Source organism: Corvus brachyrhynchos, unplaced genomic scaffold, assembly GCF_000691975.1.
Source record: "Corvus brachyrhynchos isolate BGI_N302 unplaced genomic scaffold, ASM69197v1 scaffold253, whole genome shotgun sequence".
Classification (NCBI taxonomy): Eukaryota; Metazoa; Chordata; class Aves; order Passeriformes; family Corvidae; genus Corvus; species Corvus brachyrhynchos.
Window position 1 is genome coordinate 619,349 of NW_008237231.1, and position 23,634 is coordinate 642,982.

Sequence of the window (23,634 nt, forward strand, 5' to 3'; positions counted from 1 at the left end):
TCTGTTCGGAATATTAAACCTGTTTTTGCATATGACTGACACTTTACCATTGATAAGATTTAGTATTATTTCTTCTAATTAAATCATCATTTCTTATTGCTGTTAGTAGTTCTAGCAACTCACTGATTGCCTGGCCTAATGTTACCAACTTCTCATCCCTTTTCACTGATTCATACTTACCATAGCCAGCTTCACTGGAGTTTTCATTAATTGGGAATTAATACACAGCACCATAGAAGAGAAATTGAACTTGGATTTCAAAATTAGACCAATCTTTAAAAACTGCATGATAGAATTTTATTCTTAACTAACAACTCAAGAATCCAGGAAATATTGCAGCTACTTACACTTACAAAACCCTCCTCTAGAGCCTTCTGTAACTCCCAAATCACTGGAAATGTCCAAATGTTTTCCAGTCAGGCCCTCAACAAATCCCATATTAAAGTTAATAATTATTTGAAGTGGTTGTGTGTACTCTACAGTTCAGGAAAACTTTCTAGACAGTTATCCCAACACCGCTGAATACTGAAGAGTAATAATGCGTAACACTTGCAGCAGGAAGTAAATATCTTCTGCTTTCAATAAGTCATTTTCTATATACCCAGCTTCTGTTAGTCCTTGGTAGATACTTTACACATGCTTTAGATATGAACAGTATTTTTACAGAAGGTGAACGCCATAGTAATTGTCTTACTGACACTTATTCTTAATCCATAACCATTTGAGATGGAATTTTGAGATGGAATTGAACTTGCAGATCAATTTGGTAGCACAGAAGTCAGAACGCAATTTCTCCAATTCTAATGTGTCCAGAGAACAGAGACTAATAACCTGATCCCTGGGCAGCTCCAACAGGTCTCTTCCAACTACCAGTAGCTAAACCTTGTGTTGTCTTATGTTATTAAACAGAGAAACTGGAAGTTTTAGCCAAATTATGTTCTGCGGGTATAAAGTCAGGGTGTTGTTTCAGTGGCAGTTTTTAAGGGAAAATGTGGTGCATTGAAGTAACATCCCTGCTTTCAATCCTTCCTCATGAATTCATGAATATGCACCAGTCATTATGTTTGTGAACTTCTAGAAGTAAGGAAGGAAAACTGAAGTGTCACACTTCATTTTACAGAGTGACACACATGGGGCAGAGATACCATTCTGTAAGTGAAACTTGAAATGGCAGGCTAAAGATTTTTCATCTAAAATATTCAGGAATTCAAATAGTCTAATGAGTCTTACTTGGAACCTTTTTCAAAGCACAGCTTGGAAATAAACATAAAAAATGTAATTGCAGGGGTCACTCTGTGGCAATTCTAATCTGGAATTCCTACTGCAATCAGAAATATTAAATACATTGAAAGAAATAGCTGGAGGGAGAATTGGCTCTAGTTTTAGTCCCGTCTCTCTCAGCAGGTTTCCTGTGAAAGCCTAATATACAATTTGTATTAGAACTATTACAATGGAGTACTCATTACTATTTTTTTCATGTAAAAGACATAAATAAGTCTATGTGCAGTTTGTGTGTGTGTTTTTTCGGGTTAAATTATACTCATATCAATAAGGCTTCTCTGTTTACAATCAAAATGAAATACATACAAAAAATGGGTCTGAAAATTCAAAAACTGCTGTCTTTTTTCAGGAAGAAAACCTACCTTTAACACCATGTCTTTTGTAGATCCTTAACCTTCCTCTGAAGGGTGCTTGTGTAGTATTGTTTTCATCTCCAAAATACTCACAGGGCTACATAGGTATTTATTATGTCACTTGTAAGGCCTGTAATATTTAGTACCCATTTAACCTAAAATAATTTATGTCACTGTCCCTTATAGCCTGTTCAACAGTGGTTTTTTCAACGTAAATTGGAAATAAAAAGTTAAGACTGCCTTCCAGTTCAGGATGCAGAGCTATGGGATACTCCTGTTACACACAGATGACCAGAATATAGGATTACTTTGGAAAGCAAATATGTAAGAATTGTATATCAAATGTTTGTTCAAGGCTTCTCTTCCTCAAGAAAAGGTTCATGTTTGATGAAAAATGTATTATGCTGCTCAATTTTTTTTGTGTGTGTTTTCCATTGACATATACGGATAACCTATATAAGTGGATCATACACATAAAGTTTAGATAGAATAACCAGACTTAGATATTCTTCAGCCATGTCTTGATTTCTTACCCTTCTTTTTATAGAGTAACAGATGTTTCTTCCAACTGAATCGAGTTTCCATATGCATCAAATCCTGCTTGTGGTCTCCCCCCTTTCCGTTATTTTAATCACCAGAAATATTTATTTCTGCTTAAGTAAGTATGTGTTCGTAATCACTGTAATTTTAAGTTGGCAAGGAAACTTGGAATATTAAATAATTTCTCTGTGCTCCACACCCTGTTTACAGACAGTGTACAAAGTGTATATGCTATATTTAGCTGAAGAGAAGATCATTACTAAATTGTTTCTTATCACATATGAGTAATCTGCCAATAGACTGAAACTATCCTACTGCTGGGAGATACTCTATAAAACTTTTTTTTATGAAATTGAGATAATAACAGACAGCAGTTGTAATTATATCAGTTTCCTCTTAAAGATCTTGAGAGTGAAGAAAACAGAAATAATGAGCAGGGAATGGGGTAACAGTTTAGCTAATTGAAGTTTTAATGCTCTTCTGTTCATCACTTAACTATTCTCTCTGAGAAAACTAACTTTTCTAGTTTGTTTGTGGGTCGTTTTTTTTACCTGTACTGAAGAGCATTATTCTCCATCTTAACCTGCCTCTCCTTTTGCCTGTTGCCTATGCGTGTTTACCCTCTCCCACCGAAATACAGACACAGCATTCTCGGTGCATAAAACGTGTACTGAGTAGTTAACACTTTTCAAAATACAGTATGTAAAAAAAAAATCTATAATTTTAAAATTTATCTTTTATAACAAAATCTGTGGGGTGTTTTTCCTGATAATAACATTATTTGCGCCTGCGTCAACCTACAGTTGATACCAAACTGGGGGGACAGTTCAATTGTCAATTTGCTCAAGGGCAGGGCTGCCATCCTGAGTGACATGTACAGGCAGGATTAATTGGAAGCTAATGAAATTCAGGAAGGACATGTGCAAAGTCCTGTTCCTGGGAAAGAATTTCTCTGGAACTGATACAGCCAACTTCCTGAAGAGCAGCTCTTTGAGAGAGACCCTGGGGGTCATGCTGGACAGTAAATGGCACATGGGCCAGCAATGAGTCCTGGGAACACAGACAGCCAGTGATAACCTGGATGTATGAACAGAGACCAGGGGAAGTGCCAATCATCCCCTATCACACCCAATCATGTCCACATCCAGTCTGGCGCTCCTCAGTACAAGACTGAGATTGATAAACTGGATCCAACTCAGTAGGGGCCAGCAAGGTGGTGGGGGCTGCAGCACCTGGGAAAAGGGGCTGGGAGAGCTGAGCTTGTCCAGACTGGCACAGAGATGGTTTCATGGCACTTGAGGGAATAGAGGCGGGCTCTCCACAGCAATGGAGGGTGACAGAGCAAGAGACAAAAACAACATCAGCGTCCTTATGGATTAGGAAACAGGGAAACCTGTGAAACTTACTGACAACAAGGTCTTAATAAGATAAAAAGAAGCTTTTTAAAGTAATCAAACCTTTAAAGACAGTGAAGATTTTCATAGATGCTTCAGCAAATACAGGGATAAGGAACATAATCTTTTTATTTTGCGGAATAAATCTCAAAATGAAAATGCTAGAAAGAAGTTTGCTATATATACCTGACATTTCATAAGTAACTCACGAGGCATCTTGTATTTCTTCAAGCAGCCACATTCAGTACTATCAAGAATGGCCCATCATAATGCACTGGTTTGGCAGATTCTACTGTAATCCAAGCTTTAACTATATGGTATGCCCTGTTCCCAAATATAGCTATTAGTTATGTTACTAATTGTTTCAATGGGAGTGCACAATGATGAGGTGTTTTGACAAGAATCATGACATCCATTTGTATGATTTCTAGAAAGTCAAGCTTTGAATTAATCAGTACAGTATTGTAAGGGATCCTATTGAGAGACAACAGAATATCCATGCTCAGTGGTGATGGGAGTTACTCCAGTGGCACTATAACAAAAAGCAAAGAAAGTAGGAAAGAAACAACTCGGGTTGATGCTGATTGTATGAGAGAAATTCAAATGCAGTGAAAATTCCTTTCGGTCAGTTAAAATACACTCTGTGCAGTAACCATAACATGGCATCAAAGTATAACATGATTAAATAACTATAAAGCACATGAAAAGTAGATGACAATAGCAGGGAAGAAGCAATATTTCAGCCATACAGACTGAAAGTTACTAAGATGTAGCAGCTGTAATCTACACAGGTGAGATTCAGTTCACCTAACCAGAAATATGTCTAATAGAGCAATTTGAATATGAGTTATTCATTCTCAGTTCTCTTCATAATCAATGGACTGAATGGGAACTCCTGCAGTCATCTGACCTGTGCTAAGAATCTCCCTCAGAAAAAAATAAATCTCACATTTAAAAAATTCACACCCTATAAAATCAAACTTTCCTTTGTTGCCTGTGAGGATAAGAGTAAGTCCAAATTACTAACTCTATGCTATAATTAGCATAGTTTCACCTCTACCTCAGAACCGTAGAAAAGAAAGAATTAACAGGACAATGTGAAGAGGCAGAAGGGCAGATTGAACTTGGAAGATCACAGAGGCAGGTCAATTTTAGAAGAAGGACATGGAAAGTTCATGGAAATCAAACAGTTCTTTAGGAATACTAATCTCTACATTGTTTGATGAACCAGTGGAAAACCTTTCTACACTTCACAGCTAAGTTTCCTTTCCAGTCTTTGAGATTAATTCAGAACAGCATTTATTGGAGGTATGAACCTTAAGTGATTCTTATGATGACATCAGCAACAAAATCAATGCCTTCTAGCGTATTCATTTTGATTTGAAGATTTCGTTTCTTAAGGAGCAAAGTCAGAGTAAGTTCTGTATGTACTCCTCAGCCTAGACTTACTGGAGCACATCTTAACTTCCAGCACACCCAGGCTGCATTTCCATGGTAGCATATAAATATAAAAGGAGATGGTTTTGTAAGTTTCATCCCAGCATGAAGCCAAAATGCAGGATGTGAGTGGACATGGCACTGGAAATTATCAGGAACTACAGTAAAGACCTATGCCTTCACAAAATGTTCATTATCCTGTTTATCCATATTTCATTCCATATGCAAGACTGAACTATACAGTACCTCAAAACCATGCATTTCTTTCACCAAGGCTGAAATGTCTTCCCTCTAAAGAAATACAGTGAAATTCAGCCTTAATATGAAATTCTTGCAAGTATCACTGTAAAGGAAACCTTTGAAGATATTAGTATCTCCCAAAGGGCCTTTCTTTCACCTGTTTTCTGCCCTAAGTTGTACAGCACGAGAATAAGGAAAAGGCTGTGGTATATGGCAAAGTGGTGCTTCAGACTTATCATTTGGGCTTCATTATTCCTGTCCATGACTTCTAGTCCAGCAGCAAACAGGACACTTTTTAAACTGGGACGAAGACTGAAGAAAATGGAGATTCTCTCCATTTTAATTTTAAGTCAGCAGTCATCACAGGAACAATTTATTTGATATCCATATTCTACCCCAAGATGTCATTGACATCTCCCGTATTTCCTTCTACCCAAATCGTTCTCTCTATATCTCTGCAGATCACTAACTATCTTACAACATCCTCATTCATGATGGAACTCACATTTATGGAGTGTCAGTCACACAAAAATGAAGCTTCAATTCCATCTGCTCAGCTATACTCTTTCTACAGTACCTGAAGAGAAAAGTGAATTTTCAGGGCATGATGCATTCCATCCTGAATTCTGTAAAGCTCTTTTTTTCCCAAATAGTACAGCAGGATGCAAATGTGTGTATCTTTGCTTAATTGCCTGCTTCCATGCCCAGACTGTCATTTGATAAGGAAGACCCTTCCCATGTTGTCATCAGCATGCTTTTCTGGGCATTGGCCGAAAAACAGATTTATGTGGGCCACAGGCTTAGTTTGTGAAACTCTCAGAAGACTCTAGGGGAGCTCCGTGCCTTTGAAAGTGCACCACAGTGGGCATGTTCCTGCTCCCACAACGTACCCCAAGCCACGAAAAGGGCTGCATGAGTGTGCTGACTGCTAGTGCTATGATACCATTTGTCAGCACAGCAGCAAGATCCTGTTTAGCTCAAAAAGTTCTGGACCTTGGCATGCATATTCTGGCACGCAGGTCAGGGGATGTTATTCATCACTAAGCGGAGGGAGAGCAGATGTGAAGTATTTTGGGCAGCTTACGGTACAAAGACTTGAACAAGTCATTTACTCTAAAATACAGATTCTAAGGAAAGAAATAGCAAATATACATGCCGGAGAGAAACCAGATAAGGTTATTTCCCTGAGACATTAAGTGTGTGTGCTCTTTCTCTGGAGGTGGTGTAAGTACAGTTCCAAAAAGCCTCCTCTGAGCTTGGCCTAGGGATTTTTGAACCTGAGGTAGTTCTAGTTCCACATTTCTGTCTACATAGCAAAGAGTGAATACTGTCCTTTCTCAAATTAATCAAAACCTGTTTGGTTTTTTGCTGTTGTGTGAATACAAATTAATTCTGTTTACATTTTGAAGTTTTCTCTATGTTTTTTCTACTGCTAAGATTTGTCAGAAAAGCCTTGAAACGGTTGAATTTTGCAGCACTGTGAAGCTTAACAATATTAGTCAGCAGTAAAGCACTATTTATAGGTTTCCAAATCTCTGGTATATTATAAAAAACTTTCTTCTTTGGAAAGGATTTTAAAGTTTTCCAGATAGGATTTGAGAACACACTTGTTCTCAAAGAATGTCCTTCAGCTCCTACTTAGTGTTTCACTCTCTTAGGTTCTGTCTTTAATGTTTTCAAAATCAACTCCTAGGCAGTGAAATCTTACACCCAAGTTTCAAGGTAACTTTGCAACACTTTTACAACGTGACATTATGGTTCTTGACTTCAGGAAAACACCTCCCATGTGAGAAGGGGTGGATTACAGATGTCAACCTATGAAGTTCAGAATTCTGTTCTTCTTGTAAAGCTCATTTTTTAAAAGAAGTGACTTCCTATAAAACCAACTTCCTTTCCCAGGAGCCTAATTAAGAAAAAATTGCTCTTACCAGGCCTGGGGGCCATCTTATTTTTAGTGAGTTTAATGATGTTACATACTGGCAAGTTCAGGAGCATTTTGCTAGAAGAGCTGTGTTTGAACTCTTTCTATAGCACCTACTTAGCAGTCTTAGGCACAGATTTTCAGCATGCAATATGTGGAGGAACTCTTTCATCTACACTGTAACTCAGTGCTACTTCCTCTACAGAAGAAAAAAGACAAATAGTACTTGCTGTGTAGAATTACTACCTAGTATTTTAAAAGAGGGGTTTTTTTCACTCGTTGAAAGAGAGTCATGCCAGAAGACTTGCGGTCTACATGACATCAATATCAGGTTTGCACACAACAGCCACGGAATACAAAAGTCATAGTGCATAAATTATTTCTCTCTTCTGTAGGCAAATACGAAATTGCAAAAATCAAACCAATTCTCTCTGATGAATAGAAAACGTCCTGGCTGGCATTCTGCCCTAATGCAATGTCAAAGTACAGAACTGTTCAACAAAATAAGAAAATATTAAAATAATCATGTATGACATAAGGCACACATTTCAGTTTAATGTCCTTCTCCAGATGGAAGAGTGGTCTTAATTTGCTATAGGTATCCCCAGTATTTAACCCCCTAGTGAACCACAGTATCTTCCTCAAGGTTACACAAGCTTTAATTTCTGTGTCCTGAAATTCATATGTTGTCTAGTTCCTATTAACTTACTTAAGTATCCTCCATGTTCACTTCAATAATTTAATAAATTAAGGTACAGCTATGAATGCTATTTGCATGAATGAAAATGTTGCATCTTGGTATATAAAAGTCCAGCCATATGTTGTCACAGCTGTGCTATGTATCCTCCAGATCTAGCACAACACCAGACTGCTTGAAAATGACAAGAGCCAAAGCAGAGGGAAAGTGAAATTAGTTTTCTCCAGTCCCTCAGAGGTTCTTAAATTTAGAAGGTGGAAAAACTTGACAGAATAAAACAAAGGACATAGCATCAGGGAGAGCTGTGTGCTACAAGAGGGAATGCCCTTAGCCATGGTTCCTGCCTAGCCATAGAATGTGGGCTTCACATACAAACTGAGGGCTTGGAAAGTGCTCCCAGGACCTGTAAGCTGGACATAGATTCTAAGGCTCCCATGCAACTTGAGAGAAATGGACCAGGGCAGTTACAAACAAATGTGTGCTTTCCAGATAAGAGAAAAGTTAAAGGAGAGAGACCAAAAAAAAAAAAAAAGAAGGAATTATATACAAGTATGGTATTCCTGAAGAAGCAGAGAAGTAGTTATATACAGAAACAGAAGTCCTAGGCCCTTTAGAGGATTCTTGGGTGATGTATTGCAGGAGAACATGCACAGATGTTTTAGTGCTTTGTGCAGGGCTGTATGTTTATAAAGCAAAGAATAACTCCTCTGGAGCCTGAGTGTCTGTTTGCTTCATTTGCAGATCTCCTTAAAGACAGAAAGTGTAAATTGTCCACAAGGCTGGAGAAAAATATGTGCTTGAAGTAATGGGAAGTCTTAAGTTCTTGGGTGGTGTGTTACACCAGATCTGCAGGGAAAATCCATGGAACCTTTTGTGTTTCGTTTTTTTTTTTTAAGGTTTGCTTTTTTTTTTCCCCTTAACCCAAGAACAGTTCTGAGTTCCCCAAAGAGACAGCTGCCCCAGCTTTGCTCTAACTTCATATTGGAGTGAGATGCCAGTGTGCCATCAAGTCCACATATGGGCAAAGAGTCCCAGGAGGAGAAAGTGTCATTGCCTGCTCAAAGACAGAAGAAAGAAGGTTCAGGAACCCTCTGTGGTGGGACCCAAACAGAGCAGTGTGCTGCAGGCAGCTCTAACAGGCTGGGTGGCACCACGGAGAGAGCGAGCTTCTGGGCAATGGAAATTTTTTTCTATTACCCATTTTCATCTGTTACACATTCAAAACCTGTTGACTTTAAACTATCAGGAAGAAGCAACAGCTACTGCACTGATAATCCTCTGAACTGCCCCATTCCATTTAAAAAAAAATATTTTATGTGCAATACATGTAAGAGTATCACTATCATTTTACATATCTTAATTGCACTTCCTGCCTTTTGCAAATGCCTAAGCTGAAGTTTAGAATTTCAAAACTTCTCAAAATGGCCATGTATTTGTACTGAACTTAAAAGGTTATAACTGGACAGAAAGTTGGCAGAAATAGTGGCCGTAGATTGTACAGGAAAACTTGGGGACTACGTTTTTTAACTTATGAAACATAAAGCCTGGAAAACTTCAGAATAGTCTGAAACTCATGACCCTGTTTATTGAAGTATTCTTTAGTCATTATAGCACTGATAATAAGGTCAAGAACATGTATTTGGATACAAGATGTATTAGTTCTCAAGAGGGGATAGTCATGGCACTGAGAATGTACTGGTATTTTCTGTAAAATGAATACAGATTTCTGCAACTTAAACTACCATTACAGAAATGTAAAGCGATATTCTTAGAAAATGGGATTTTAAAATTAGGTTCCTAAAAGCTTTGTATCACAACCTAAACAAAACGGGTGAGTATCAGTCTTGAATAATTGCAGGACAGTCCAGATTTGCCATCATTTTTCAGTCTCAGGTCTTTACAATGAGCAAACATTAAGGCTGTAGACAGTGTTAGGCATATAAAATCAGAAAACAAAGATCTAACATGCTAAGTGAATCGTGTTGCCAGGAATAAAAGCCCAAGGAAGCTGTGTGGTACCACTCAGAGAGAGTGCCAGTTTAACCAAATAATGAAACCAAAAAGAAAACAGAAATTCATATAACAACGTTGTGGATTCTGACTGTAAAATTAACGTATTTAAGTATATTGTCTTATATAAATACTCAATAAACTTTCAATTAAAATTTTTACAACGAAGATGTATAGCAAAGAAATTCTGGCAGCTGACCACAGTTTTCAAGAAACATTTAGGACTCTCTGCTTAGACATGGAAAGTGGGACTTAGCACCTCACAGAAAGTGAAGTACAGTGTCAAGGAAAATCTGCAATGTCTTCAAGGGCAAATGCTGCCCTATTTAGAGAAAGGACAAAGAAACTAACACCTACAGGATCAGGTCTGGTTCTGCTCTGTTTGGCTTGACATTACCAAGCCAACATATATAGCCACACAGTCACTGCACACAGAGCCAAAAAAACATGCACAGTAAATGCTGCCTTTACACAGTAGTTAAAGGGTGCACAGGGGAAATGTTTCAGAAAGGAAACTGAGGGGAAAAGAGCTGAGAAAGCAGGCCTGCAAAGGCAGAAGGGCTCAACAAGAAACAAATATTTTAAATGAGCCAATGTCAAATACATATTACATGAAGGACAAACAGAAGCTGTGGGAATATTAAGCAGGGAAGATTTCAGACTGCAGGGTTAAGTTTTAAATGCCAGCAGACGTGGCTGCAGCATATCTAAATAGCTTATTTGATAAAGAGATGGCTTAACTGAAGCATCATTTCCCAGTACTTGGCTGACAAACAACAGGAACTCAGATGCAGAGCAAAACAGGTCAAAACAGACAGGCCAACAAGTACATATTTTACCCAAAGCCACAGCTTTCAAAATTTACTGAGATATCTCTCCCATGACTTCTGCTCCTGGAGTCCATGTTTCTACTTGCATGTCCACAAACACCAGCCTGCCAAGCATCTGCAGCTACACTGCTCTGAACTGCACTCCCTGCTTGACAGCATCTTTTTCTCCCATTCCTCAACTCCAAACCAAATATAATTAGCTTGGAGAGTCAGCAGCACCAGTTTCCAAATGCATCACCAGGTCTCAGGTCTTTCACCTCCTTGCCCTTCTGTGATTATCACGAATATGTCCATCCTAATCTTTTCACCAAGGGTGTATGTCAGCAGATTCTTTCCCAGGTTTCACTCTCTAAAACACAGATTCTTCTAGATTGCTAAAACTGTCACCCAGGCTCATAACACCGTGCATCTCAATTATGGCAATGTTCTCCCTCAGCCTGGACAAATGTAATCTGTCATCATTGGTATCCATTCAAAATGCTGCTGTGAAATTCATTTTCTGAGCCCATCATCTGTCTGTGTCATTCCTAACTGTGCCTCCATCCATTGGATAAGTTTTCCCTACCTCATCAGTTATAACTACCTACTTTGATTCTCAAGAAATTTCAAAGTCTAACTCATCACCCTTCAGCTCTCTCCAAGCATTTTTAGTCTGTATCACAGACAGCTGTATAACAGCTCATTATGCTTGTCCTCTATGTCTGGCTAGTTAAATGTGAGGATCTTTGCTCTTTCTGTGCCATATTTCTCTATAAATGAAAATATTATGTTCATTGTCCGAATCCAAGATTAGAAGCACTGAGGTTCTGAATACAAAATTCTGTAACAGTAAAGCTGGGTAAATTATTTACAGCATGGAACTTATTTATTGAATTTTGCTTAATTTTCTGTTTACAAAATGGTGAATTTGGTATTCAGATGTACCCACCAAATAATCTTTGCAAATTATTCCTGCCATGCTGCTAAAAACCAAGCAAATTTAAAAATTGATGTATTTAGATCACATAATAAATTTCTGTAGCCTAGTTACACAAGTATATCTTTGAGGTGGGCTCAGTACAAAGCCCACCAAAGTGGTGATCAAGTATCTAAAATTCACTACTTGACAATAACTTCTAAAATCATAATTGTTGCAATGGTGATCATTCCTAGCAATAAACTTTGCTTCCAGAATAAAACAAATGAAAAAGATATAAACACACAAGCTATTTTCATTTTAAAATGCAAATGTTTTCTTTCAAAAGGATTGCTATTATATTTGAAGCCTGATTCTCTAGTGAAAAAAAACCAGGTTCATTGCCTGAGTTTTTTCTTTCTGTAGTGCTAAACTGAGTCATTTTCACTTAACCCCTCAGATTTGTTTTTTAGATTTCTGGTTAAAAAAAAAAAATAAAAAACATTTGGAGGGGAGAAAAAAGGTGCATACAGCTCCAGAATAGCCACAGAGCACAGTGCCTTGCTTATTAGTGGGTGGTGGTGGGCATCAGGGGACACGTAGGGAGGGTCCAGGGATGGGGGGAGTAGGGAGATAAAGAAAATTCAGGATGAAAGGATCTGAGAAGGAACCACCTATATTATGGCAGCAACAGTGGAGAAAGGGTGTTAGAGCTGTAAGCCATTCTTCCATAGAAAAACAGGTTTTATTAATACCTTTACTCACAGAATTACACGGGAGTTTTGACATGGAAGTGCTTATTCCTTTTTATGAATGCATAAATCTCATCTTGCCTATCTCAACAGCTATGACCTTATTTCACTGGTCAGGACAGTCTTCTCATAAAGTAACATCTTTCTAGCCACAGTAGCACAAAGCTAGGTGAAAGGCAGAAAGCCATGGTCTAAATGGTATAATATTCATGACCTATGCATAAATATTCCTCCTTAGTGTTCTCACAGGACTCAGCCAGCCTTCCTTACAGTCAGATCATAGAGTTTTGCATACTTTATATCCTATTCCCATGCAACCATAATTTTCAACAAAGAATGTTCTGAATGCTTCAAAACAGCTGAAATTAATCACCTGGGAACACAGCGAATACACCCATGTGAAGCATGTGAACACACAGCATGTGAAGCAGGGTTACTAGGTATCACTCCTGACTCTGGGTCAGAAGTTCCTCAAGTCCTCTTCCCAGAGCTGGGTCCTAATCCAGTGCAGCAACATCAGACTAACACAAACTGAGACTGCACTCACCATCTTTTTCGACTGTATCACTGTAACAGTTTCCAAATGAGGGCTGGTACCTTCCACTGCATTCATGTCCCAACGTGGCCTTTGGCTTCTGAGCATTAGTAAAACAAAACCCTAACCCAGGAGCCCAACTTCTTTACAGTGTGCTTGTTTACTTTGGTAAAGTGCCCTACCAACCTTTAGCTATACCATTTTCAGTTCTATCTGTGGTACGTGCTATAACGTTTCACCCCTGATTATTATTCAGGTGGGTAATAATTATTTTTCAATTCCTTTTAAAGCGCATTAAAGGCTAGAAATTAAAGGGGCAGCACACTTGTGAGATCTTTATCTCTGCAGCCTAACAAATACTATATGAAACAGTTTGAAAACTGTTAGTTTGCAAACCTCAGCCATATAATAAAGTCAACATATAATTTTACAACCACATTTCTTTTCTCTCGTGCATTAACATATAAAAAGAAACTTGCTCTATTTCTTCTATCAGAAAATTAAAGGTATTCCATATACAACACAGTCTGTAGGTTTCACAGGATAATTACACAGATAATATCTTCAGTGCATTTATTAAATTCTACCTCCCCTCTTTTTTCTCTCAAATACATACTGGACACCAAATCCATTTCAGAGAAGTGAAGATGAGTTCTCTAATGGGACCAACATGTGTGACACTTCCTTTGGAGCATGGCACACCAGTGCCATGTCCCATTCATTACATTGACTGTGCACGGACATCTGCTGTCCTCTTCCTGTTTTTCAGTGGAAGTTTCTTACAATAACTTCTTTTAGCGAATGCTCTGCTCCTTATGGAAAATTTTAGTTCTTTCAAGGGAAAGATAAATGCCTAAACCCTAAAGCATTCAAGTGTAAAGTGAGTGCCTCCCAGGAGCTGCAGCTTGGGTTAGGATTCATCACTGTGCACTTCTTCATCCTTAGGATGCTGTTGCTGATGTGTCATCTAAAGGAAACCAGGCTATCATACAGGAGATGTACATTTCTATAAGGAAATGGGAATATGAGGCTTATATTCCCATGGAAGTACCATGATGACAGTTTCATATTAAAGCATTTGAGTTTCAATGGTCATATTTCAGATTTGGGTTTTTTTGCACATAAAACAAAAATATTGCCTTCATATTTTTATAGGGAAGGTCTTCAATTTAGGAAGAAAGCTACCAGGATTCTTTCTGCATTCGTTTCAACTAGCTTTTGCTAGGTTAGGACTTGAGCTATTACCTTGTAGATGTCAAGGAATCCACACTGGTGGTCGAAGCGCGTGTAGAGCTCGTTGAGCATGCTGATGACCTGCATGGGCGTGCACTGAGCACAGATGGCAGTGAAGCCAACAATGTCCGAGAAGAGCATGGTGACATCATCAAACTTCCTGGCCTGAACCTGTTGCCCCTGCCACAACTGCTGAGCCACCTCTTCAGGGAAAATAGAAATAAGGAGATCTACTGTCTTCTTTTTCTCCTCTTCCAGGGCTTGGTGTGTACATTCTAGTGTTGCCTTCAGCTTATCCATTCGTTTTTTCAAGCCATCCTGTGCCTTTGCTTGCTCCCCAACCAATATGACATCACGAGTAGCATCATGGATAGGTATGTCCGAAAGATGGAGGCCTCGGCCCATTAGCTCATCCAGCTTGTCCACACAGGGGGAACCCAGAAACAATATCGAGTTTGATTCTGGCACATGAATCATTTGTCCTTTAATTTCCATCACCTGCAAAATAAAAAACCAGAGTTTAGAAAAGGGGAAAAATCAGCTGATAGATGTGGATCCTCATTCTACTTCCTCCGTCTTTCCTTTTTGGCTAAAACAATAAACTGTAGCCTTTTATACAGAAGCCTCTTGCACTCACCTATTCAAGTAATGAGACTCACAGAGTTTGCTCACCAAATTGAGTCAAAAAACAGCCTAAATTGTCACAAAAGTATTCCCAAATCAGATGTTGGATTTTATTTGTACCCAATTAAATAAGAAAGCAATAATATGTGTTCTCAGTGTGATGTCTAAATATTGCTCCTGGAATGTACGTGGCCTTACAAGCAAATTCCAGAGTTGTTCTTTCTCTGTTACTTAGCTATAAATCACAAAAAGAAAAAAAAGTAATGAGAAATTGCAACTGTCTGAAAGCAGGTTAGTGAAACAAAGTACCTTCTGTTATTTTTCAGCAAAATAGCTAATACAAGTCAATTGTGGCCATTTTACAGAGGAATCAAATAAAAATAGATGCGAAAAACAACCCTATAAATAACAAATGGCATGAAAATATCGTACTAGTCCTCCTGTTTCCTCTTTTCCTTCTCATACATGCAGCAGAGTTGAAGGCTGATTTCAGTTAGAATCTGCAGATTTCTTGGTGATAGAAATTCACCCAATTTTTATTTGTGGAACAGTAGAAGGAACAGTAAGGAATGAGCATCAGGTGGTTTATAGCTCTTGCAACTGCCTGTTAAATGGCTAGATGTTTTGAGTGTTGTCCAAGAGTTGATATCACCGAGGCCATGGATTGTTACCTCTTGCTCCATCATGGCAGTCGAGCACAAAACTACCAGACTGAAATGAACACTGAAAACTAAATTAAATCAGACAAACTGTATCTCTTTGTAAATACAGCTTGCCATAGCCTCTGTCATGAAGAACAACCTGATTAATGCTTCCATTCCAGGACTGCACAAAGACCAGGGCAATACTGTGCTACGTGATCTAAAATACCCACAGTCCTTAACCCAAGGATCTCATAGTCAAAACAGGCACAACACACAAACCTTATGCATCTAAGCATGGTGTTAGGCACCATAATGCCCTATATCTGTGTTTTTGTATTCTACACAATCTCTTGAAATAAAAACGTCTCCTCCAGTCACCATTTCTTTCATCATGTAGGCATTTGCTCACTGTCACATGATTCACTTATCATTTAATCCTCCTTCCATCCCTAATCCTACCGAGCAAAACAGAAAAACCTCCATCAGGGAACCCAGAGGTGTCTGCAATAATGATGTGATTTAAGTGTCCAGTGGCCTGAATGCTCCTGCTGAGGTGACAGCTAATCCTACATGGTACTTCCATATTTGGAGGAGATTTTAGGAAGCTACTCTTTCTATTAGTTTTGTTTGTTGTTTTTTTTTTTTTCATTAGGTAATATACTGTCATTTCAGCCTCTATGGCAACATGGGAATTGAGCCTATCCTGTCCCCATTGCCCTCTGCCTTCTCTTCTAGCAACCTAACAGATGCAGCTTCTGATGTCAGCCAGGGAACTCAGCAAGTGAAAGTAAATTCAAGTAATTAAAATTGTCAAATTTTCTAATTTATGTTCCTGCACACCTACTATATTTACATTTCTAAGCCCTACTTGCTCAGCTTCACTCTGGGACATTCATCTCTGAGAAAGCTAGTCAGCTACCTACATGAGCTGATTTAATGCTCCATGGCTAAGTGTTCTTTTTCTACTTTTGAAACAAGGCTCCCTGGGAAATAGGATGCTTTCTTCATGCATGCAGCCTCATTCTTTCAAAAGGGCACATGCAAAATTGTTTTAACTCTGAAGTACAAGTTGCCAAATATGAAATACATGGTACAGCATTTCTAAATTCTCTTCCTGTTTTGTTCCCTTTTGCTGGAGAGTTTCCTGTTTGTAGAATTTCACTCTTGTGTGAAATAAAAGTATCTCATATTATCACTTGCCTCTTCCATCTCCAGGTGAAAACAGGGTGTTTTCAGCTCAGGAGGCGAGAGTGTGACCACAGACCCAGGCTGAGCCAGCCTGCCCTGGGGGTGAGCTGCTTGTCAGCAAGGCAAGGCACCTGGCTTGGAGTTGTGTTTCTCCTGTTAACCTGCTGTGAGACTAGAAGAAAATTAATGCATCCTCCTGTGCCACCACTTCACCTCTGTCAATTTGAGGTGTTAAACTCTTTGATGTGATCTCTGTCTGTGTTAATGTATTGTGCCAACCGTCCCCAGGTGGACTTTTCTCAGGAAACACTGACTGAGTAAATAATGTACTAAACAGGCACTCTGGAGTCCTCTGCTCTACTTCTGGGTAACCTCAGGCAAATTATCAACCCTGACTTCTTATCTGGCCTTTTAGCACAGCAGGAACGATGCTATTGACCACCCTATAACACACTTTTGAGACTTATGTGTGAAAAGCAGTAAAAGACAGACAATCCTGTAAAATGCCTGACTAATAATAACCAAGTGAGCTGACCCCCTGCTTCAACAAGGTTGAGCATTTTTAGAAACTTTTGCAAAGATATTCTCCCTACACAACTGATTAGCTTCCTAAAACTGTCAAAGGTTCAGTGCTATTTCAGCTTTACCCCCTGAATACTATTATCACTTGTTCTGCCTAACAGGAATTGCTGATGTTTCCTATCCCTTCTTTCATGTTACGTTAGTGATTCTGTCATCCTGCTCTCTCTTGATGACTGATGGGTGTTTTAGAAAAAGTCTTGCCAGTCTCTTCAAGTTGCCAAATCAGGGAACAGGACAACAGACATGAAGCTGCCCCAGCTTTCCTGGAAAGAAACACCCAAATCTTGTAAAGAACAGCAGCAGAGAAGAGCTAAGACTGCATCATTCTTCTCCGTTTTTGCAAAGCCTTTTCCTTTCCAAAGAAGCTTCAGAGATGATTCAGACTCTTTCTAGCAGACTTCAGTCTGCGACTGATCCAGCATGACTTCCATATCTTTTCTTTGATTTCTCTTGCTTCTTATATTCTTCTTTGTATCTTAAAGTAGAGCTGATGATATAGGATATCTGGTTTACCTGAAGCTTGCCATAGTAAGTCACATTTCTGGGCACCTCCCCAAAGCTGGACAGCTTTACACCTGGACCATAACCCTACAGGCAATCAGAATGGCATCATCCATCTTTCTTGTAAGCAGGGAAAGATTGAAACATTTCTGTCATCAATTGTATTTCATTACTCCTACATTTCATTGCCTTCCTGTCTCTTTAATTATATTCTCACTGAAAAAAATTAGAATAATTCCACCACTTTCAGAGGACATTTTCCTGATTTACAGTGGTATAAGAGAACATTTTGAAATGAGCAATTGCATACCATATTTTACAGTATTATGTTGCTGTGAAATGACAGTGCAGCCTAACTAGTTCTGGGATGGAAAACAAAAAACCTATCGCTGAATTTTAGTTCCACCACAAACCCACTGCAATGAAACGAGCAAACAGTTCCTGATTCTAAGGAACTCTTTCAGTCTCTCTCCCCAAAGACCAGCCTTGGAAATACTGACAGTTTCTAAAGCTGCTGTTCGAGAATATGGAGAGTCTCCTACTGAGCAGTGCACCACCAGCTACTTCATTAGGTACACAATATCCAACCCTCTGCACACCCTCTGCACACTCTGGATGCAAGCCATCCTAGGATCAAAGAGCTTATGAATCAAATGCCAAATACACTGCCTAATCTTTACGGAAAAGCACAGGGAAAAGCTTCACCGGTTGCACTGAGGGAGGATACTACTCTGCACAAAGATGTGTGTTTTGGAATAGTGACTGAGAGAAGGTGCACACATCTCCTCAAAATTATTAAGGAAATATGAGATGTTATCTTTGAGAAATAACTGGGGGGCTTAAAAAATAATTTTCTTTTTCAGTAGGCCAGACCTCTTCTGCTGCCTCTGAAATCCACAAATTTTAATAGAGCTGCTCCTTTGATTTTGATCAGTGCATAAACCCTCCCAAAATGTGATTATAGTCTTCTTTTTTTAGATTTATTTATTGGGACTAGGTTAGAAACTTACAGTGCTAGGGCCACACTTTCATACACAGTTACATATGCATGCTTGATTTCATACAATGAACAAATTCAGTAAGAGTAAACAAAGCTGCTTCTTTAAAAGGTTCATAGTTATTTAGAGGATGGAAAGACTGGGGCACAATCAGCTTATGATAAATCAACCTGGACACCATCACCATCATCACTTCAAGGCACAAAGAGTATAGGGTGACTTTCAGAAAGGAGGTCCAGCCTGAATTTTAAAACAACTGGACTTCCCTGAATGTCCTATAGGATACATGGCAGTGTCTCAGGAACATTTACAGCAAGGTATTTCATAATATTTGAGCAGTTAGGGGCTTAGGGGATTTTGTGAACACCGCACAAGGCGACAGTCCACTTGCAGAAAGAAATGTAATGACTCTGCCTGTTATGTTTCCATGACGCATCTAGAATGGCTGAAAGTATAATGGACAACACTGGAATTAAAAAAAAAAAAATCTCTTAAATTGGAAAAATGGGCTGAAGCTGGAATTCAAAACAAGGGCAATAAATATGCTTAGGCAGAAATAATCAAATGCAAAAAATGCAAGCAGGATAACTGTCCCTAAGAAGCTGGCCCTGAGTGCAGAGTGGAACAAATGAATGTAAGTCAATATGTCATGCTGTCATTAAGAAAAAAAACACTATACAGGACTACATAAACAAAAAGAGAGCTTGCAAAACACAGGAAGTAATCCTTATTCTGTGACCACCATTTTTCAGGCCCCAGATGGGCAAATCTGTTCCTTTTTAGTAAAACAAAGATGTGGATCAATTGGAGAGTCTGGTGAAAAGCAATGAATGTGATGAAAGGTCTAAAAAATATGACCTACAAAAAAAAATTTTAAACATTGGCTGGTTTACCCCAAGGAAAAAAATCTAAGGGTGGGCATATGAAACTGTTCAAAAACACTTAGTGGCAATGCAAAGAGATCAAACTCTTCTACAAATCCAGTGGCAAAAGTTTTGCAGAAAAGGCCCTGGCGATCCTGGTGGACACCAAACTGAACATGATCCAGCAATGAGCACTTGCATCAAAGGCTAACAGTACTCTGGGCTCCGTTAGTAGGAGTGTTGCAGCAGGTGGACGGAAATAATCCTTCCCCTCTGTTCAGAACTGGTGAGGCCACACCTGGAGTACGGTTTCCAGTTTTGGGATCCACAGTACAGGGGATGCATGGACATGCTGGAGAGTATCCAACAAAGGTCAACAAAGGTGACAGGAACCTGGGACATGTCTCCTGTGAAGAAAGGCTAAGACAGCTGGGACTGTTTAGCTTGGAGATGAGAACACTCAGCATGATCTTATCCATGTACGTAAGTACCTTTGCAGTGGTGCCCAGAGACAGGACCAAAGGCCATAGACTAACCAAAGGAGGCTCCCTCTGAACATCAGAGAACACTTTTTTTATATAGGGTGACCAAGAACTAGTACAGGTTGCCTACTCAGGTTGTGGAGTTTCCAACCTTGGAGATACTCAAAAGCTACATGGATGTGGTCCTGGGAAACTCACTCTAGGTGACCCTGCTTGAGCAGAAGGTTGAACCAGATGACCTCCAAAGGTTCCTTCCAACCTCAGTCTATGAAATGACCAAAAAGTAAAAGGCTCAAATTGGAAAAAATGAGTTTAATATGGGATATTCTTCTATTCATAGGGAGAGTGAGAATGGAAACATCAAGTGGCGAGGAGTTGGATTATGCATTAATTTGTGAGAACTGTGAAAGGTGATCAGTCTGTCTGGAAAGCAGAGGAATGAACCAATGACTTAAAAGAAATCTAGGTAGAAACAGGAAGGAGAGAGGTAGTAGGGTATCATTTTGCATTCAAACAAAAACGACGCAAGTTATTTCTGGGATAATTAATGTAGTGCCAGTGTAGATCGTGTGGAATTGATTGCTTCAGTCACTTTACAACTCTTTCTACAGGCAACAACTGAAACAGGTGTTTCTGGAATAAAAGTCGTGTGATCTACGTGAGACATCTAAGTCATGGTCAAATGAGTCATGCCCCATGTGTAGAAATACCTACATTTCTCTGTTGTGAAGGGAGCACAAGGCTTGGACATACATGCCTGTACTGGTCAGTTAAGTCTACCTCCTATCAGAATAAACTTAATTTACAGGAGTGAATGTACTGCTGTGCATTGAAAGACACATAATTGCCAATATATAAGTATATTAGGGGAAATATGTGTTCTCTGTTGGTTTAACAGATTTCTATATTAAATGCTCCAAACCTCAATTCAATAAAATGAAAAGGTATGACTGTAAAGTTACTGCTGCTCTGTGGCTGGCTGACCACCAGAGAGGAAGACCATGAATCTGACCTTAAAGAGAGAAAAAGGAACCGGCATTACAACCTATCCAATACTCCTGCTCTGCTTGTAGAATGGGGTAAGTCAGAGCTAGCAAAACTAGCTGTGGAGAAAGATTCATGAAAATGAGAAAAAATCATATTCTAATGAAACCCTGATTTGCTGTCTTATCTGTAGACAAAAATAACACCAGCTTCCATTGCACCTATGTTTTATTGAAAAAAAGTAAGAGAAATACATATCATCTCCACAGAAATGAAAAATAACTTTTCAGTCAATGCCTGATGCAATTGAATAAACTAGACAAGGTTTGCTCAGCACAACTCAGGATGTGCTTGGGTTCTTGTGAAATTGTAACTCTCAGCATTTGCTTACAAGTTTGTATTTCCAGCTCAATGCATTGTCAAAAGAATATAATTCCACACAGCAGCAAAGTGAATGTTAAAAATTTCTCATTATTTATAGCAAACCCTGGAGTGTTTCATAACATGCAATAGTCTTCAGACCAAAGTGACCAAATTTAACATTTTCTGTATGTCATAGATACCTCACAAATCCAGATTGGCAGCAAAAAATATTGCACCTTTAGGAAACCCAAAATTTTGGTGGGAATACATTCATTTTCCATAATGTAAATAAGAAAGTGATAGAGAAATACTAATATCTTTCAGTTGTAAATCTGGATCTTTAAAATAATTTCTTGGTATCAAAAGAGTAAGTGTGGCAGATTAAAAGCAAACAAATTAGTGTTAGATAGGATCTGCTCCACAAGAAGCATAGGTATGCATGACAAATCAAAAGCATGAATTCACCTGTAATGACATGTGAAACGGGGAAAGGGGAAGAGGTAAAGGAGATTATCCTTAACATATTAGTCTGCCAAACCAACTAGATAAACAAAAGGCAACAGCAGATCCACCTGAAAAAGGTCATGATGATTTACAGTTTATCTTTTCTTGCTTCAAGACACAGAAATTTCTTTTAAGAAGGTACTCCTGACTGCTACTTGGATAAGTCCAAGATAAATCTAGCCCAGTGGAATAAAAACAACGCAAAAAGGATTCCTTCAAAGGAACATCTATCTTCACAAGGCAGCAAAGTGCCATAATTCAACCCTATGCGCTCCTCAGTCAGCTTCCCTGACAGATGCTCCCAAGCAGAGGAGTGGGTCAACTCAACAGGGCAGACAGGCAGAACATGGCATGGGCAACACCAGACAGTGTTCTTCTAAAACAAGAAGAAACTCACCAGTGTTTCCAAGAGAATTTCAAAATCCTCAAAATCAACACACCAATAACAGATTGAATTTTTTTTCCATTAATGAATACCTTTATATACTTAAACACGACCTGTGTGAATCCCAAAGGCACCTATGGCCTGACAGTCCTTGCCCAGTCTCCCAGGACTCCCCTGGCCCTGTCCAGGGCCCTGGACCCCATGCCACGCCCTTGGGCTGTCAGTCCTGCCTCAGCGATGCTCTCACAGCCCTGCCCTGCTTAGCCACAGGCCCATCCAAGGGCCCAAGGCCCAGCCCAATGTCAGCCTTTCCCCATCCCCATCCCCATCCCCATGGAGGTGCCAGTGCTGGTGCTGGGCCGCCCCCACATTCCCAGCCTGGGTGTCTGGGACAGGTCCTGGCTGCCAGCTGCTGCCCCTCCACCCTGCAGACTCCCACGGCTCCCGGCACTCAGGGGGCCCTGGCCCCTGCTGTACCCTGACAGCATCCATAAAATATTTTACCAAAAACACCTATCAATCAAGGAGCATCTGGACAATGTTCTTGGCCATATGTTTTAGTTTTAGGTAGTCCTGTGAGAAGGAGGGAGTGGGACTTCATGAAGCTTATGGGTACCTTTCAACTCAAGATATTCTATGATTTTCATTTTACTGCAAAATCTATTTAATCCCCTAAGATTGCTTTCAGGTTGTACACACTTCAATTAGCATGCTAGATTTTTCAACGTATCAACAATACATCTCTCTGCTACTTTATTAAAAGCCAGGATACCCTGTGCAGATATTCAGCTGCCCATCTTACTCCAACAACACAGAGTTACAAATGTGCAGCATCAGTGTTAAAAATGTCTGCTTTGGTCAGGAGCAGAGCAGTGGAAACAATTTTTAGAGACACGCTCATTTGTTTAGAATCATAGAATAGCTTAGGCTAGAAGGGACTGCAAAGATAATCAAGTTCCAACCCCCCCACCAAAGGCAGGGACATCTTCCTCTAGACCGTCTTGTTCAGGGCCCCATCCAGCCTGGCTTTGGAGAACTCCAGGGATGGGGCATCCACAGCCACTCTGGGCAACAAGCTCAAGATCTGTGAACTGTGAAAGTGGTGATAGCAGTAAACATGCTCCAAGCCACACGCTTGCATTAATTTTGCATTTCAACTGAAGCAAAATGCATTTTTGTGCTGACAATCCCACCACATTTTAATTACAACAGATCAATCAAAGTATAAGGGAAATTTCCCATATTTAATATTCTCTCTCTGTTTATGAAAGACAAATGAAGGAGATTACATTTCCAATTAATGTTTGTTAAACATCTGGTTAAAAATAAAAGCTACACATATTTACATAATCAAATCTCTATCTCATGCTTGTAAAAACCTTTATCACTGACAAATAT

The 23,634-nt window shown here is 39.3% G+C and overlaps 1 protein-coding gene across 1 annotated transcript in view; it reads right to left on the reverse strand.

Annotated features, from left to right (window-relative positions):
* GUCY1A2 (guanylate cyclase 1 soluble subunit alpha 2) overlaps positions 1-23,634 on the reverse strand; it is a 144,948-nt gene that overhangs the window by 63,318 nt on the left and 57,996 nt on the right. The window contains exon 5 of the mRNA XM_017729497.1: positions 14,131-14,616. Within this exon, the coding sequence (XP_017584986.1) occupies positions 14,131-14,616 (486 nt within the window). The remainder of the gene's footprint in view (positions 1-14,130; positions 14,617-23,634) is intronic.